Source organism: Aaosphaeria arxii (assembly GCF_010015735.1).
Source record: "Aaosphaeria arxii CBS 175.79 unplaced genomic scaffold BU24scaffold_4, whole genome shotgun sequence".
Lineage (NCBI taxonomy): Eukaryota > Fungi > Ascomycota > Dothideomycetes > Pleosporales > Aaosphaeria > Aaosphaeria arxii.
Genome location: NW_022983477.1, coordinates 2206517 through 2224540, shown reverse-complemented (window position 1 = coordinate 2224540; position 18024 = coordinate 2206517). Strand labels below are relative to the sequence as shown.

General features: G+C 49.8%; 6 protein-coding genes across 6 annotated transcripts; 2 read left to right on the top strand and 4 right to left on the bottom strand.

Annotated features, from left to right (window-relative positions):
• Positions 1–83: 83 nt before the first annotated feature.
• On the top strand, positions 84–1126 carry BU24DRAFT_450630 (uncharacterized protein; the record flags this gene model as incomplete). The annotated part of the gene is made up of 3 exons (XM_033531040.1): positions 84–437; positions 621–733; positions 883–1126. The coding sequence occupies 3 exons, from the start codon at positions 84–86 to the stop codon at positions 1049–1051; spliced, it is 636 nt and encodes a 211-aa protein (XP_033384360.1). The 3' UTR covers positions 1052–1126.
• A 696-nt stretch (positions 1127–1822) lies between these two features.
• On the bottom strand, positions 1823–4417 carry BU24DRAFT_462224 (uncharacterized protein; the record flags this gene model as incomplete). Its single annotated transcript, XM_033531976.1, has 1 exon — positions 1823–4417. One exon carries the CDS (start codon positions 4415–4417, stop codon positions 1823–1825), a length of 2595 nt encoding a protein of 864 aa, XP_033384359.1.
• A 3487-nt stretch (positions 4418–7904) lies between these two features.
• BU24DRAFT_462223 (HSP20-like chaperone) lies at positions 7905–8501 on the bottom strand (the record flags this gene model as incomplete). Its single annotated transcript, XM_033531975.1, has 1 exon — positions 7905–8501. One exon carries the CDS (start codon positions 8499–8501, stop codon positions 7905–7907), a length of 597 nt encoding a protein of 198 aa, XP_033384358.1.
• A 2117-nt stretch (positions 8502–10618) lies between these two features.
• BU24DRAFT_190199 (uncharacterized protein) lies at positions 10619–11958 on the bottom strand. The gene is made up of 2 exons (XM_033521706.1): positions 11303–11958; positions 10619–11170 (listed from the first exon to the last, which is right to left on the bottom strand). Exons 1-2 carry the CDS (start codon positions 11724–11726, stop codon positions 10866–10868), a joined length of 729 nt encoding a protein of 242 aa, XP_033384357.1. The 5' UTR covers positions 11727–11958; the 3' UTR covers positions 10619–10865.
• A 2238-nt stretch (positions 11959–14196) lies between these two features.
• Positions 14197–16083, bottom strand: BU24DRAFT_422331 (phospho-2-dehydro-3-deoxyheptonate aldolase). The gene is made up of 3 exons (XM_033527964.1): positions 15727–16083; positions 14700–15657; positions 14197–14646 (listed from the first exon to the last, which is right to left on the bottom strand). The coding sequence occupies exons 1-3, from the start codon at positions 15730–15732 to the stop codon at positions 14486–14488; spliced, it is 1125 nt and encodes a 374-aa protein (XP_033384356.1). The 5' UTR covers positions 15733–16083; the 3' UTR covers positions 14197–14485.
• A 545-nt stretch (positions 16084–16628) lies between these two features.
• BU24DRAFT_409171 (xylose isomerase-like protein) lies at positions 16629–17708 on the top strand (the record flags this gene model as incomplete). The annotated part of the gene is made up of 1 exon (XM_033525900.1): positions 16629–17708. The coding sequence occupies one exon, from the start codon at positions 16629–16631 to the stop codon at positions 17706–17708; it is 1080 nt and encodes a 359-aa protein (XP_033384355.1).
• Between the last annotated feature and the right edge of the window lie 316 nt (positions 17709–18024).

Below are 18024 nucleotides of genomic sequence, written 5' to 3'. Positions count from 1 at the left end.
GCACAATCGGCAATTCATTCCAATCCGATACTGACCCCACATTAAACTGATCACCTAAGTAAACCAGCAGCAAAACAGCAACAATGCCACCACCAACCTCAAAGAAGCTCAAGTCTGGACTTCACCAAACCCAGCAACATCAGCAGAAGAACCAGCAAAGTACTATTCAGTCTCATCACCGCAAACATGTTGACCCACTTCGCTCTACCAAACCAAACACCAGAATCTCTACTCAAGAGTCGGCCATGCTCCCATCTAACCCATCAGCATCCCACTCATCTTACGATGATGACGAGGAAGTAGCATCCAAGAACCCTGTAAATCACGATGCCGCAACTAAAGCAAGAGGTCATTCTCGAAGCAAGGCGAAAGCTCGCACGTTCGGACGCGCAAAGCAGCCTCCACTCGCCAACATTGTTGAGGATATGGTCGATGCTGTGTGTCATCTCATCCCCATCCCCATCCCAATACCCTCCTCCATATCGCAAGTTACAACGCACAACTTCCAATCTACCCTTACTGATATGACTCTCTCAATCGCTTCACATCCTTAAGACTTAACCTTCCTCCTTCTGTTCCACCACAGACGCATTGACGAGATGTACTAATCCCATTACAAGCACCGCAAACGCCACAAAGTGTCCAAATCTAAGGTGCGCAACTCCTACGCCGAGACCGCGTCCGCGGTCAGGGAATCGATCGTCTCCTTCTTCGCGGAGCATCAGCGGCAAACGTAAGCTTTGAGCTCTGGCCCTGATCTCTTCTATGCATCTCTGTCGTTCTGAACATTATACTCTTCTCATCCTCCTCCTCTTCCGCTTTGGCTCTTCACTGAACACACGGAGAGCACGTAATGTTAACAAAAGGGTGGCCCCTTCACAGTGATGACCTCCACCGCACCCAGATGTCCCGGCTGCAGAAGCTGATGGACGAGAAAGCAAAGGTCGAGCGGGAGATGCGCAGGCTCGTCGAGGAGCAGAGGGCGAGGTACGCGAACTATGCCGACGACCTGGAGGCTGTGGTCAGTGAGCGGGCGAGGCAGCTGAGTTGAGAGATGTGGTTTGCTCGAACAGTGAGACGAGTATGTTCGACAATCGATGATCTGACTGTTGTGAATGGGGTGGAGTGGGTTTGTTGTTGTTGAGATGGTTTGAAGAATCCGCATCAGGCCCATGTGACGAAGTCCGTTTGCTTTAGTCGCCGCTGTCTGAAGTCGGTATTATGACACTACGAAAGCATATAGTTCCACGGTTGAAGGGAGGATTTACCAGTCAAAGCCTTTCTTACGCAAACACATGGAGCACGAAAAGAAGCCTTCTTTCTTCAAAGCATGATTCAAGGTTGTTATGATTCTTCGCTTTGACATAAACAAAGCGCTTTGTCTACCGCTACTACTCGTGCTACTGCTACATGTTCCACTGTTCTCTGACTGTCTTCATCCTCCTCTAGCCTGCCTGACTACACCATGGCCAATGTCAAGCATCACTTTTCAGCACATTTGATCCATGGGTTGAGATGAACGGAAGAAAAGGAACCCAATTCGTCTTTGATACAAGTCATCCAAGAAAAGAATCGCTTAATCATGTCACATTGCTCATTTCTCTCCACGAGATCTTTCGGGCTTCGTTTTCGCCCTTTCCCAAACGTAGACATGGGACATATGAGTTGGTTTAGAAAATGAAACAGTATGTTTACAAGAGACCCCGAAACATGAGAGAAGAAAAATGTTCCGCCTTCAGATGATCGTCACCCAACAAAGCAAAGGTATCAAGGGTAAAAAAAAATTAATAAGTCGTAGCACCGTGAAGATTAAGGGTCAGTGTCATCGTTGATACACGGGCAGTGTCTCGCTAGGTGAACCATTGCCATTAGTCCTTGCGGGGCGCATGGCTCCAACGAGGCCTTCGTCTTCCTCGTTCAACACAGGGGCAGAGGCCGCGACCGACTGGTTTTCTGTCCCAGTCACCGGCGGCGCAGATGATGTAGCTTCTCCTTCTCTATCATCGGGCGGTGCGCTCCGCTCTAATTCCAGTCGCCGTCTTTGTAACTCTTGTTTATCATCCGTTGGATGCACGCGCGAGGACGAAGAGGCACTGTATTCTGGTGCAGGACTGTGTGGCTGGAGAGATGGGGTCGCCCTAGCACCGTTCGTTTCCCCGCCCTCTATACTCGCGGCTGCCGGTAGAGAATCCACCTGGTGTGCGTTGATGGTTCTTGTAGAACCGTTGGTCACTGTCCGTGACTCATCATCTGTGACTCGTCTTTGAATTATCGGTATCGAAGTAGTATGTAGTGGAAATTGTGATGATGTTGGAGTTGGGGTATAAGGCGAAGAAGGTGAGGCCGGCCCGAATTGTGATGGCTGCATCGATGATGACGATGCTTCAGGGGGGAAATAGGGAGGCTGTTGCTCGTCCTCCTCTGGCAGCACAGGCGCAGAAGGTCCAATCCCAGTGGGTACGTTGGATGGTGAAGAAGGGCCTGCAATGACTGGGGGTTGCGACGGTAGGAGCCGAGCTTCGGCTCGCCTCAACCGTTCTTTTTCTGACAAACCTGATTCAAATCCCTCGCCGTTCGGAGGCATCGGAGGTGGAGGGGCCGGCTGGTAAGGTAATAGGCCCGGGTCGGCCCCTGGATACATGGCGTTGTCGTAGTAGCCCAAAGGATAGTTTTGATCGTAACCGTAAGAATCATAGTACTGCCCATCCTGATCATACCCGTAGTAGCCCTGACCGTCGGTACCGTCAGCTGCTCCCGCATTTCCGTTGGGGTCGCTTGGGAAGTCGCGAACATCTGGCTGGACATCGAAACTCGCGTCGGGTTGTTGTCTCCGCTTGCCGTTGCGTTCGCTATCCTTAGTGCCGATGATGACTTCAAATATGCATGAAACTACACTCTTCTCACGCCGTATCGCATCAGTATCGACAAAATTACCACCCCAAGTTGAGAAAATGCCACCTTTTGCTTCTTCCGCAACCTGTCCACCAACGGTGGGTGCAGGACCGCCGAGACCCGCAGAGATCATGCGATCAAGACCCGTAAGCTTTCCCTGGATGTCGACTACGACCTCGATGAAATATTTGAAGCTGATCATGGCACCTGGAACATTTGATATGGTAGGAAAGGCTTCCTCGGGAACGCGGACAGAGCATTTGACTTCGGCAGTCAGGGTCCTCGGATCAACGAAAAGCGGAGCGAAAGACTGCGAAAGATCTTTGCGAAATAGATGACTGGATCCGGCCGATGAAAGGGACAAACCGCCGAGGCCTGTCCTTGACTTGGGATAATAGTCCTCGGATTTCTGTTTGTCGCCCTTGCTATTAGCTAGGACGGGTAGAGCAGGGTGCATGTCAACTCTTGCTTGTCGATATAATGTGATGATGATACCCTTTAAACTTCGGACATGCTTAGTATGGTTAACTGATATCGTGATTGGTATTTGATCTCCGCGAAGGAACCCTCCTTTGAGGACGTCGATGGTCGCCGTAATGATCTTCCCCTTGAATGTAGACCGACTCCCACTTTGTGAACTACCTCCGTCGACCGTAGTATTGACCGAGCGGATGCCGTACTCGGTTCCGGATGCGTTACCACTGCTAAACTGGCTTTCGAAACTCGTGTCACTCGGCGCGGGGCTACCAGGGCCGTCGCTCTCCTCCGGGACGCCATTGAGTTCAGAAACTCTTCCGTTACGACCCGAATCGGAAGTACCCGGGGCCTGCTGTGAGCTCTCTGTGATTGTGGCTGGACGTTTGCGAGCACTTGGTTTCTTGCGAGCCCTTCGACTGATAGGCTCTAACGAAATAACACGTGGTTTCGGTTCGGGAATAGGCGCTATATCGATCGAATCCATGAGATACACTTTCGAGTCGCATGAAGTCGTCGGCGATATCGTAGTCGGACGCGTTAGAGTAGATGTCAACATGTAGGATATCGTTCCGCGCTCAAAATCAATGCTGCTTGGCAGCCCCTTGGTGGGGAATTCCAACTCAAAATTGAAGTGGTAGAGGCCCTCCTGTAGCCTACCCTCTCCACAAAGAACTGCCTCATCTTCAAACAACGATGCAAAGCCGTTTCCAAAATAGCTTCCACCCTTCTTTCCCTTTCCCGAACCGACAGTGGTACTGTAGTTCCGATATGCGTCGCCCGGAGAGTTCGGATTTTTAAAAACCTGAGCGTATCCATGGAGGGAGATGACTAGATGCGTGATGCGCAATGGTTTAAGGACTTTTATAATTACAGCGCCACTGATTATGTCTCCGGGAGCGTATTGGCGGTGTGGATCGTCGGGCTGTATGTAGAAATCGGCGAAATTACGCGTCTTCGATTGTAAGGGGGATTTCAGTCTGGCCAGCAGTGACCTGCCCGATAACGAACCGGACGAGGTAGAGCTACCGCGTGCCGGGCTTGAAGTCATGACCTTTGCGCCACGCACATTATGCGGCTATCCGCCTTGCTCTGGTGTGATGTTTGGATACCACGCACAGTGCCGTATAGCGGGACTCCACTGTCCTTCTTTCCAACTCTTTCGAAAGTTTAATGTATGCTCCAGGCACAGGCGAATGGCTAGGAGAGCGCGATACGTCCGCGGAGCAGCAGCAGGCCAGAAGGACGGATAAGGATGTTATATAGGACGATACTTGATGCGACGTTCAAGTAGGTAGACGTTCGGCGCGCGTGCGAGAGCGGGGAGAGGTGTAGTAGTAGTAGTAGTAGGTGCGAGGTTGAGAGATTGCTGTATTCTGGGAAGGAGCGCGAGGGGTCGATAGACGAAGGCGCGCGAGTGTATCAAGTCTACCGGGGCAGGATCCGAGACGAGAACGCAAACACAGGCGGTCAGTAGAATCTAAAAGCCGTGAAGAGGTTGTCAGCATTGCGGATGATGCGATAGCAAAGTGGTGGCGATCGAACGGTCCACACGGAAGGGTAGCGATAGTGGATGTGGCTATGCTGGGTGGTGGAGTCGATCAAGGGCAATGGCGACAACGTCGACGAGCGACAGGGACAGCAACGCAAGGTCGGGTTGGCGGAGAGGGAAGCTTGGTAGTGTTCGCGAGACGCACAGTCCAGTGCCATCAAAATGAACAAAATAATACGAGGTATAGGATACAATAGCACTTGAAGTTCCGGATTGCGCGGTGTTGACGTCGAAGGAAGCACTCACGGCTTGGCTTTGCCAAGGAGGCCAAAGGATCTCAAGATACGGCGGAGGGGAGAACCGTGATACTAGCGGCAATGAAAAGGTTTGGAGAGTAATTACCTAATATGCTGGGTGCTGGTCCGAATTGTTCGAATTATCAAGTCGATATGTACCCAGGTAGCGATATAGGACATGCGTAGGGAGAGGGAGTGAGGGAAGGAGAGTGATCGAACTCTAGGTTGATTGCATGCAATGAATGAAGAGGAGGATCGAAGAAGTTGAAAGTAGGAAAGGGAAGATTTGAAGGAGCGTCTGCGAGGGAAATAATGGGATGGGATGGAAGGGAAGGAGAGCCGTAGGGTACCTCGTAGCCTGTAGGGTAGGTTAGGATAGGATAGGATGGGATGGGATGGGATAGGGTACGAGTAGGGGTGTCTCGTAGTTAGTTCCGTACACAGTAGGCAAGTAGGCAAGTATCTACTCCGTACCTGTAAAGTAATCAGGTAAGTATACAATAGTGGACAAAGATGGCTAGTTATGAGGGACCGTAAGATTATTGTGTCTCTGATGGATTATAGTCCCTCTAGAGTCTCTCCATGGCTACTACCCCTACCGTCCACACCGTCTGATCGTATCCTGTCGTATCATAACTCGTGGTCTGGTCTACTCCATACACGATAGCTACCTAACTAGACTCTGTGTACGTCCATACGTCTGTATTATCATTATTGTAGCGTGGTAGCGTGGAACCCATGGTCCCGAAAGGGGGATCTAGGGACCTTCATGCCCGATCCCATGCGGATCCGTCTCATTCTAGCAGAGTGTTGCCAGCCAGTCAGCCTACAATCTTGCTTTGATGCATCTCCGAAGCACCTCCTAGTCGCTGTCGTCGTCGTCCTTGTTCTCCTCGTGGTCGTTGTCCCTCCAGCTGGTAGTGCAGCCACCGAGTACGTACTTACATACCTAGGCACCTAGGTAGTTACCGGCGACCGCAAGTACTCGTAAGTTGGTGAATTGCAAATACCTTTCCACGGCGGCACAAAGGACTCCATCCACCCAGCTGCAGATCAGTCGCAGCCATTCCTCATCCTCATTATTATTGCAATAATAATGCTCGCTATACTAGCGAATGGCGTCCTTTTCTTCCTTTGTTTGGCTTTATGATACTCGTAGCGCGATATCCGTTTCAGAAGGCATAACAGGCGATTCGTGTGATACTCATCACCGGGCTTTGGGCGGTGGCTTTCCTCTCCCTGTCCGTCTACTCGTCCCCTCCCCTGCCCTGCGTACACCGGATGATGTTCAAGCCTTCAAGGGGGGGTGACTTTCATCAGGGATGGCTGCAGTAACCATCCGCACATCCCGTCGCGCAGAGAGAAAGAGGAAGAGAACTTTTCTTGCGAATGCTTATTCTTGTAACCCGCACAGCCGTACACCCGTAGACGCACATGCGCGAAAACATGGGACAGGAGCCCAACAAACCAAAAAATAAACTAAAACCATGATAATAAAAGCTCGCCTACGCCAGCAGGCAATAAAGTCAACCCGGGAGTAGAATCCGCGCCATTGTGTGTGTTATGCGTGGCCCGCATTCCCACCAGAGTTCGTCATGCATGGTCGTTGCACCAGTCACCCACATTAGTTATTGAGTGGACTCAGTAATAGTGGAGGGAGGGAGGGGGACCAGGAAGAAGGAAGCGGGAAAGGGTCTCGAACTCGCCGTCCATTTTTTGTTTGCTCTTCCTTGCCTTTGTCTGCCCTTCTTTACCTGTCACTGCTTGCTTGCTTCGACTTGGCTTTTGTGGCAAGCTTTTCCATCAAAAGGCTTGTCTCTGACTACCTGGTCAATGCCAAACTCTCTTCTGAGGTGGTATTAACTAGTTAGTATTTCTTGCAGTTACACACTGCTGTCAGCCCAAACGATCCCCCTACCAATCAATCCTTTCAATCCCTTTACCCCCCTCTCCACTCCCTCGCGTGCTCAAGTCATCAATCATCATATGACATCCTTTATCGTGTCACCCACGAATAATATTCAATAAAGGTGGATGGCCCAACCTTGTATTATTTACGGGGTACGGAGCACATAGGAAGTAATTATAACATGTATCTACGGAGTACTCCGTAACCGGGTACAGTTCAAGTATGCAGTATATTTTTATCCTCGCTTGCGTACTACTTTACCCATGCAGCGTCTATATATTGAGTGCACGATTATCTTATGTGGCAACAATGTAGCATGCAAACTCCACTCATTCCAAACATGATTGTGTCACCAAATAATACATGCAAGATCGACAGTGTAAATTGCAAAACGGAGTGGTGACGGCCCGAACAGATCATGTCTGACTGGTGTCGGCTAACTTGCCCGTTTTCTTCACTAACCTAGCATAGCACTCCCTACTGTGTAGATTAGGGTGGTAGCTTACGACACAAAATTGATGTCTATCACATAGCACTTGGTCATTGGATTTGGAATTTTAATAGAGATCAGGAATCGATTTTATTGTCGATTTTTTTTAGTTATCTTCAAATTAAACTAAAGATTGCTGAATCGAAATGGCGATACAGAAAAGTTTATATAGGTTTTAAAGTTGAAAGTTTTCAAAACTTCAAATAAGGGAATGCAGGTAAAAGATCCAAGACACCAATTTCTCCTCGCTCATGCATGCAATTTCAGATTTCATAACTCGTCAACAAGCAACTTTGAAAACCCCAGCGCTCGATTTTCCACATTGAATGGTTTTACTTTGGTCTTTCTTTTTTACTCGATGCTGATCTTGCGCGGCTTGGGGGCTTGGGCCTTGGGAACCACGATGCTGAGGATGCCGTTCTTGAGGCTTGCCTTGACAGCATCTTGATCGATGCGGGCCGGGAAGTTAAAGGAGCGGTGGAACTCGCCGACCGAGCGCTCGCTCACCCAGTACTTGGGTTCGTTTGCATCCGTCTTCGCAACCTCTTGCTCTGGCTTCTTGGCTACACGTGTCTCGGTGTCGGAGGCGGTCTTGGTGGTTTCGGCTCCTTCCTCTTCAACGGTTGGCTTGTGGTAATGCTCTGTCTGTTTGTCGGATCCCTCGAGCAGGTTCTCGGTTTGTGGGCGGGTGCCCTCCTCACGAACCGTCTCATGGCGACCGGAAATGGTCAAGGTGTTGGCGTCGGTCCATTCGATATTGATGTCCTTCTGCTCGATGCCGGGGAATTCTCCGTGGAGTTCGTAGGAATCCTTCAGCTCCTTCACATCAAATTTGGGAGAGAAGGAGCGGATGGACTGGTCAGCATTGCGGAACGCATGGCGTTCATACTCGTCCATTAGGCGGAAGAGAGGAGAGAACTCCTGAGTGAAGCGTGGGAAGAGAGACATGGCTGCTTTGGTATTGGTGTAAGGTCGAGTTGTAGTAGTCGATTTCGTGATTCGATTGAGCTGTGTTGGGACTCGTCGAAGAGTTGTGCGCAGTGATTGCATAGAAGATGGTAAGCTTTGATTGTTGTTGTTGCTGTTGTTCTGATGAGCAGACTTGAGAGGGAGAATCAACGTCCTTATATACAGCGAAGATGACAGCATAGAAGCTACATGATGTTTCTGGTCATCGTCCTTTTGACCAGGCTCGAAAGTGGGCGAAATGTGAAGAAGTTCGGAGAAACCTCGGCAATGTTCTAGAAGATGCTAGATATCACGTCATGTGACGTCAAACAAATACCATGTCAAGACCACAACATTGAGAAGGAATGCATGGAAGATGTCGATTACAATATGTTTTCCTGATCTTCCGCGATTCTTCACCAGTACCCAATGATCATCGGAGCCAAAGCCTTGGACCCCAATCGTGGATGTTGCTAGAATTTTCGTTCCAGCGGACGATAGGCGCCAATGGCTGTTCACATTCTCTCTGAAAGATGGATCCCTTACTGTTCAATTAGGTGGTTTGGCATAATCTGACATCGGCCAGATTTTCGTCGAGGCCGCTAGACATCCAAACAGAGCCAACGTCTTTCGTGGCACTACCATCTGTTTGGTAGCTTTGCGAGGGCCAAATCGAAAGACAGAGTCCTCCAGAGACCATACAATTCATGGGAGTTGCAAGTGTCCTCATTCGCAGCCCGTTTGTTGAAGTTGCACGTCGGCCCCGTGTTTGGTGGTTACACGGCCCCAAAGCCATCAACTCTTTCCCCCCTCTCGAACCATGGGGTGGTTCAAATTAATGAATCGCAGGACTAACGATGTATGTCTCGGATGCCGGGGTCCTGGTAGGTCTCCAATTTCCTGTGACCGTTACGCAGCAGATATTCAATTGTTCCAAAGTCCTTCTTGTTGATGGCTGTGTTTTGTCGGAATTGGTCCCTGCATCAACCGATCAGACAGGATGTACATGTGCATGCAGCTTGTTTATTACACTACTTACCTTGCAAACTGGCGAAAATTTGCCCGCGTATCCTATGTACTTGTCAGCGGCGATTTGGTATGAGTGGCCATGTGTATTCCAACCAAAGGTTTCCCTCGTATAGCTCTGATACATTGTCTGTACAGAGACAAGACATCCTTCTGAAGTCCAGATAACTTTGCCATTGCACTTTGAACTGCCACCGACGTCGCTCGGGAGTAGAAGCCTTCCACCAAAGTCTTGTTGTGTCGAGACGTCAGGAGTCTCGGCGTTGTAGCTATTTTAGACCTCCGATTGGGGCCGAGCTTCCTTAGAGTTCATTCAACCGAGGAAGCTAGTGATGTTTGACATGGCAATCGTAACGTCAATCTCTAGATCCAAACACAGTGTTCGTTCACACCAACTGGCCTTCCGCATTATCAGGCAATATTTTCTGAAGAAGGAGATACCCCCCATGCAGATTGAAAGTTATACTGTTTGACGATCGTATACACCGATGTCGAGCGCCAGACTCCTCAACATTGCAACAGGGAGCATACATTATTGTGGGAAACGATCTTGCGGTGTCGCTACGCAATGTCGAGGAAGGTACGGAGTGTTGAGTAAAGAGCTGACCTCAGGGTGCTTTTCTTATTTCCGATAATCGATGAGCACTCGTTTGATTGTGACTGTCCACATACCGTTCAGTCCTCTGGTTTTTCATCGCCCCCAGAAGGACCCCAAGCTCGGATGGTCGAACATTCCAATGGGATGGGCCACACATACACCAAGGCAGACTCTCGCTAGGTGGCTGCTACAACTCTCAATTACTGTCATGGAAATCTGCGAAATACCGATGAACGCGTCAGCATAGCGTCTATAGCCTGGATGGTGGTGGCACGCAAACTATCAAGGCGCACCTGTGGTGAGACACATGTTGATGCCGTCTAAGCGAAGTGCGTAGTCGTGAGCCATGGTCCACCAGTAGATGTTGTGGTTAGTTCGAGTCTATCAGAAAGGATTTACATGCTGATTTCTAGATCTGACGAACGACCTGGAGATGTTCTCATACACAAAACAATACATCGATATCTTACACATAGCTTCCCAGTTAAGTACATACATATGACTCAATAACCCCAACAAGGAAACTCAACCTACGGTATCATTGGCGTAGAGGAATAGCTATACTTGATTGACTTTGGCATCCAGATGGCAATGTTATGTGCAATCAATAGGCGACCGTCGGCAAGTTACCTCCATTAGGTATAAGAGCTATAGTCATAGCGTTGGGTGGGTTGAAGGATGATGGCGAGCCACACTTCCACCCTGGCATGGTGGGATGTCCGATCCCAACTTGCCCACGGTCACTGCCGAGCCGTGAAAAGTTTCTCAAAATTCCCGACAGCATTCTCTCCATGATCAGGATTGTAGGGATAGTAAGCCGAAAAAGGGTTCGGCGACGTCGGCTCCTTATATTCTTCGACCTCTCGCTCATCCGTGCCCTCAGAGGCCGGTGGGGGTGTGTGTCGTGGGGTGAAAACCGGGGTGGGAACCGAGAAGGATCGTCGCTCCCTACGTGTATCGATGTCTTCTTCGTCCTCGGTCACTTCAGTAACAGAGTATGTTGGGTGGCCGATCGCCGAATGATATTCTGATGACACAGTATATACTGTTAAGGAATCAGCAAAAGGTATCAAAAATGGGTAAGAATGGATGTGAAGGGGGTGAACATAGCAATCAAGGATGAGTTCTATATTCTCACCCTGATCCGAGAAACAACTTATTGGTAAGGCCAACATACCGGAATTCCCACTCTGAGGTTGTCGATCCCTTCGCTCTAGATAGCGTCGAACATCTTCATGCCTCAGATATGGCTCGGAATTGAGGCGCATACTGGGGTGATTGTGCGATGTTGTCGGGTTGGGCGTTGATCTAATGCGAGCCGGGCCACATGGACGATCTGGAAGTTGATGGCACTGAGCTTGTTTGGGCAATGTCGATGTGCGGCGTAGAGGCGACCGTTCCCCGTCTTCATCCTCGCTAAGATCAATCAGGGGCGGATAAGTCTCTTTTGTGTCACGAAACAGGCCCCCAAATCCAGCGATATCATTCCACCGGAATGCTTCATTCAGCCCCGGCGACAGAGGAACCTCTGTAGATTGCGAGGCGGAACGGTCTACGTTCTTGTACACATAGCGATGCGAATTCTCTGGCCGTGTACTCATGCCGTTGGTATTGCAGGCTGTTCAAGTTTATGATACTGAGCTTGCCGTCTTTTTGAAGGAATGACTGTGGTCTGTCCTGATTCGTGGAAACGAAACGAGAGAGTATAAATCTGGGGAAATGGTCGTGAAGTTAAACGACGTGGCTGGCACCTCGCCTGGGAAAGAGAAGGAATACCAACAGCAGTATGCAAATGAATGCACAACCGAATGTGCTGCTGGACGACAGTCTTATATGCCGAATGGGAAGTAAGTGGTGAGTGCAAAACATGTAAAAGACAAGTAAAAGGGGCGGCAACCGAGATGTAGATGTGCTCGCACCATGACGGATGGGTTGGGGTACGTTATCAGAACCTTAATCCGACCCGCAACGTTCGTCCATGCGCGTCTGCGCATAGGCTCAAGGCATCAAGGCGACTACTTGATTAGGACCTAGGTATTGTGATCCCTGCGGCTACTCGAGAAATCATGTACGTGTGCAACCAGGTGCTGCAAGTCAGACAAGGAACCCGCGTGGCCTTGTGCTATGGGTTGCATGCACTGAACTCGGCCGCTACAGACAGTCGGATTCAGCAACGAATTCAAGATGTTGTTCTCGGCGAGAGTTTCTGGGGCTTCTCAGTGTATCTGAGGAAGTCAATTCGTTGCTTAAGCCCTGCCTCTTGGAAACTGACTGCTTAACTGTAGTGAGCGACGGGCAGGGTATGCGGCGGGCTCCTGCTACCAAAGTAGATGACCGAATCCATAGCCCAGTGACCATTGTCCAATAGTGACAGCATGTCCGACCTCACGCGTGCGGTAGTCCATGACCAATTAGCACAGCAATGCCTTAGCCGGATCTACGGTACATTACAGGCTTGTTGGGGGCCGGGGCTCATGGTCTTCAAGCCACAGGACAACACAATGGACCGCGTTGCAGAGTGAGAGCACCTATGATACCACAAGACGTAGTGGTCTCAAAGGAAGCTAAAAAGGGGTGTGCACAAGTTCGCTGGCGCAGGGCAAGTCATCGGCTTGTAGCACCAGGAGGGCGTCGTCCAACAACGGTCTACATCTGTGGCGCAGTTATGCAGGTCGAGGACACTAATATACCGACTGCAGAGAACGCTGTAAATCCACTAATCAACCGAGATCTCCAGAGTCCCGACAACCACGGTTTCGGGCTGTGAGAAATCGCTGCCATTGCACTAGACTAGCAGTGCGGTTCATTTGGACGTAGGACAAGGCTGAACATCGGAAGGCTCACAGACGAGACGCGGCACAGAGCTAGAATCGATTCAAGATAGTGCACAAGAGGCGAAGAGCGGCCCGCAGGCGCCGGGGTATGGTTATGTGGACAATGTGGACAATGTGGACAATGTGGATGCCTTTTCTCTGATGCCGGTTGGGGTGAACGTACGATATGGAATTGATCGAGCGCTATGAATCACGGCCCCGGTCTGACCAATGAAGGCTACAATCGTTGGAAAGGCTTGAAATGGGAAAATCCGGTCAAGTCATTGCATTGGTCTGAAAGCTACTGGGCCGCACTCGACCAGATGAAACGTCGTCGCAGCATGCATGGAGGACTGGTAAGACTACCACACGGAATTCTTCAACGATGAAGTCAAGAAAGTAGTCAACGAATAGGAATGTAAAACTTGTATTGTATACATGTGCCAAGCAACATGGGTCGATTTGCTATCTTACCGGACCTGCAAGCCTACTGCGTAGCAGCGTAGGACAAGTCAAATATCCGAAAAGCGAGGGACCACAAACAGATTCTACCACAAACGGCAACTATCGATCCAACCTCTACCCAATGAGACCTCCACTATGTACAAGGACCCCCTTTTTGCGGCATGGCCATCTAAGTGTAGAGGTATGCCACACAGAGCTCAAGCCACAGCAAAAGCAAATGGTTCTGTACGAGTACCACTGCAGCTTTTGGACCGTCTGCAGCCTGCTCACATGAGCAACGGCATTATCACTTGCAACCACTCAGAGAGTGCAGTAACGCGAGGCCATTTTCCAGATTAAGAAGATTTGAAGATGCTCACAGCCAACGCAAGGTGATGGTACAGATGCATGCAATGTGCCAGCCTCTGCATTCCAAACGCCGCCTCCGAATGCAAAAGTGAGGAGAGTGAACGATTCAACCTCGGTATAAACATCAGTTATGACCAGAAAAGACTCATTTGGAGGTCAGCATCATTGCCGTTGGTGAGCACTGCAACGAATCCCAGCCGTAGAATGGATCAACATTTGGCAGTCCCTGGTTCCGTTGGATAAAATCTGACAGCTAGGCTGCATTGGTAGATTGTATGTCGAGGGAGGTATTGTCAGCCACAGTGGCAAAAGTTGGTGTGGCTGGTGACCATTTCTCTTATGGGGCTGCATATCTGCCTGGGACATGTGATACTTGTTCCCAACATTCCATCTGGGCCAATTAATATTACTTCAATGGATACAGAATAGTTTTGATGTGTAATCCTGTTGCCCTTGCCGAAGTCGTTGGTTGCACATTTCGGTTGCCTCGTTGTTCACATAAAGCAAAAAGCAAAGTAAGTGAAGCCAAAGAAAAGACTCATATTGGGTACTGCATTTTTTTAGGCTGACATATTGAAGCGTAAACACTAACGCATGCAACACAGCGAGCATCGGCCCTGGTCAAGCAGACGCAATTGAAGCAAGAAGATGCTAAGTAGAACCCCGGAGACGCCGAACCAAATCATTATGCCAATCCCACAAACCCTCAATTAATAACGCAAAGAATCAGTACTTTAGTGGGTACCGTTCACACCAAGGAGGCTTCTCCTCTTCTGAATGGCAGTTGCGAGCTCTTCGAGAGTTGTCTCGGTGTCTTCCCAGTTGATGCACGCATCAGTGATACTGACTCCGTACTTGAGGCCCTCCTTTCCTTCCTTGGGAACCTTCTGGTTGCCTGGAGATCTCATTAGCTTCTGCCCTGTGGACTCTGATCTCGTTTGGACTTACCCTCATTGATATTGCTCTCGATCATCACTCCCATGATGCCTGTCTCTCCCGCAGCGATTTGCTCGGCCAACTCGTGGGCGACCTTTGGCTGGTTCTTGTGGTTCTTCTCGGAGTTGCCGTGGCTGCAGTCCACCATGAGGCGAGCATTCAAGCCCTTTGACTCCAACTTCTGGCGTGCCTCGGTGATGCTCTTCGAGTCGTAGTTGGTTCCCTTCTTGCCGCCGCGCAGAATGGCGAAGCAGTCGTCATTTCCGAGAGTGCCAACAATCGCGACGTTACCGGGCTTGGTGACCGAAAGGAAGTGATGGGGGTGCTTCACTGCGCCAATAGCGTCGATCGCAACATCCAAGGAACCGTCGGTTCCGTTCTTGAAACCAACAGGGAAGGACAAACCGGATGCAAGCTCACGGTGCAATTGCGACTCGGTCGTTCGTGCACCAATGGCACCAACACTCAGCAGATCAGCCAGGAATTGTGGGGAAATCGTGTCAAGCATTTCGCTGGCGAGAGGCATGCCCTTCTCGGTCAAGTCAACGAAGAGTTGCCTAGATACTCGTAGTCCTTTGTTGATCTTGAAAGTGTTGTCGATGTCCGGGTCGTTGATCAATCCCTTCCATCCAACAGTTGTTCGGGGCTTCTCGAGGTATGACCTCATAACGATGAGCAAGTCATCTTTGTATTTCTCCTTCAACTTGAGCAAGCGGTCGCAGTAATCAAGCGCAGCCTGTGGATCGTGGATGGAGCAAGGTCCGATGACAACCAGCAATCTCCTCTGTGCATCGGTGCCCTGTACGATCTCGACGGCCTCATTGCGTCCATTGAGCACGGTGGTCTTGGACTTCTCCGATTGAGGGATCTCGTGCTGGAGGAGATCAGGAGGAGTGAGGGGATTGTATCCACGGATGCGCCAATCCTCGGAGTTTTTGGCGTCACCGACGCTCTTGTTCTCAATGTAGAACTAAGAGAGAGTGTTAGGAAGGAAAGCTAAGGTAGGTGGCGATGAGAATGAGATCGATGGGCTACTTACAGACATGTTTCTCCAATGATCGAATTGGGGTTTCAGGAAAGTAACAGGTCAATCAAGGTCGATCAAGGCCAAACAAGAACAATTGGACTGGTTTGTAGCTCGTAGGAAGGGTGAATTTTCGAGAGCAATGTCCAGCTATTTTTCTTTGCGCGGACGTGGGGTTCTTATGAGTCGACCGATTGTGATCACATCCGGGAGTCGGGGACGTTCTGATTGGTTGATGGCCAAGGCGGTGAAAACATATTCTGATTCTCCCCGTCTTTGTGGCGCCGCCTGGGCCTGACTCTTCTTCTCTCTATGTGCACAGTATGAGTAACTACTTTTTATCCATCAATTGCCTACCGGTTTGATCAACATGAATTACACCTCGTGTAGTTACTCTCTACACCAATAGGCTAAATCATATATGTACACATCTCCTCCCATCCAGGTATTGCCCTGTGATTTCGATGCCCAAAGTCGCCGCGGGGCTTATTTCTCGGGCATGTTGTGACCTCCGGTTTCGCCAGCTCAAGAAATGAAAATGATCGTCTTCGGTCTTGTTCTACATTCCCTTTCTTGACAGGAGACTAAAAGAAGCAATATTCTCTGAGAAGAAAATCTTTCCCCCCCTCAAAGCTCCTTCAAGATTGCATCGCAATTGACCTGGTAGTTTTCGAGTACGCTCCACCAAAGCAATAAGGTAGCTGTTTATAAACTACGTCATGGCGATGTTATGCTCCCCACTGTACCCGTATCATTGCATACACATCATGTCGTCAACTAATACTACGAAACTAACATATCCAAACTAATTTCCCATATTCGAAACTTCGCTCGTCAAATTATCTTGAAAAAAGCAAAGTTCTAATATTTTCGTTTCCCGTCAAGATTCCCCAATTGCAAGGACTGATCTCAAAGGTATGACACTAGACTTCGCCTCTCTGGGAGCCATCCCCATAAGTTACGCCAGCTGCTCCCTGGGTGCACCCTCGTCGCCCCCACCACTCCTCGACCGTCTCGATGCCATCTCTACTGCGGGCTTCACGGCAATCGAGCTCTCTTTCCCAGACATTCTTTCCTTCGGCGCCCAACATCTCGGCCACGAAATTGACCCGAAGGACTACAATGAGCTCTGCACCGTCGCCGCGAAGATTAAGGAGGAATGTGATAATCGCAAACTCGGAATCATGATGCTTCAACCTTTCTCTAATTTCGAGGGTTGGCCCGAAGGCAGTTCGGGCCGCGAGGATGCTTTCAAGCGCGCGAGAGGATGGATCAAGATCATGCAGGCGTGCGGGACAGACATCCTGCAGGTCGGCTCGACGGACACGCCCATCGAAAAATTAGACAGATCCAAGATCGTGGGAGATCTTAGGGATCTGGCGGATCTGCTTGCTGAGCATGGATTCAACCTCGCTTATGAGAATTGGTGCTGGTCTACTCATGCGCCTGATTGGAAGGATGTGTGGAGGATTGTGCAAGAGGTCGATAGGTCCAACATCGGCCTTTGCTTAGACACATTCCAGTCTGCAGGTGGAGAATGGGCAGATCCAACCACGAGCTCTGGGTTGATAGAGGGTGTCGGAAGACAAGAGTTGGAAGAGAGATTCGACAAGTCTATGGATGAATTGGCTGATTCGATACCAAAAGACAAGATCTACCTCCTCCAGATCAGTGACGCGTATAAGCCACCATCACCCCTAAGTTCAGAATTGGACAAGTCTGGGACTAGGCCTCGAGGCCGATGGAGCCATGATTTCAGGCCATTGCCGTATGATGGTGGATACTTGCCGGTGGTCGACGTCGCAAAGGCAGTCTTGAAGACTGGTTTCCGAGGTTGGTTCAGCTACGAAGTCTTTGACGGCGGGGCGGATGGGAAGGGACACGATGTAGATCTTATTGCCTACGCACAAACCGCTGCAAAAGTTCAAGGGAGACTTCTTGCAGAGTGTGCCGGCATATCAGGAGAGAAACCAGCTTCACAACTCCCAAAGCCTTAACTAGGCTTTCGATGATATTTACGAAAACTCTTTCATAATTTATGATGACCGCGTATGGTGGCATAAACATCACATTGTAACAATAGTTTACTAGTAACAATAATCAGGGCGGTGCCAGACTTGACATCTCCCACTCCCGTCTCTCTCAATTACCCCCCAATTCCAGACGCAATAATCGTGGTGATGGTCGAGAACGCAACCTCGCTGACTCCCATAACAACCAAAGTGCTTGTCGCAACGGCCATATACGTTTGATGGCCCTCGCGACTCTGGTATTCATTGTTCTCACTGCAAAGTTTATATCAGATTAGCATAT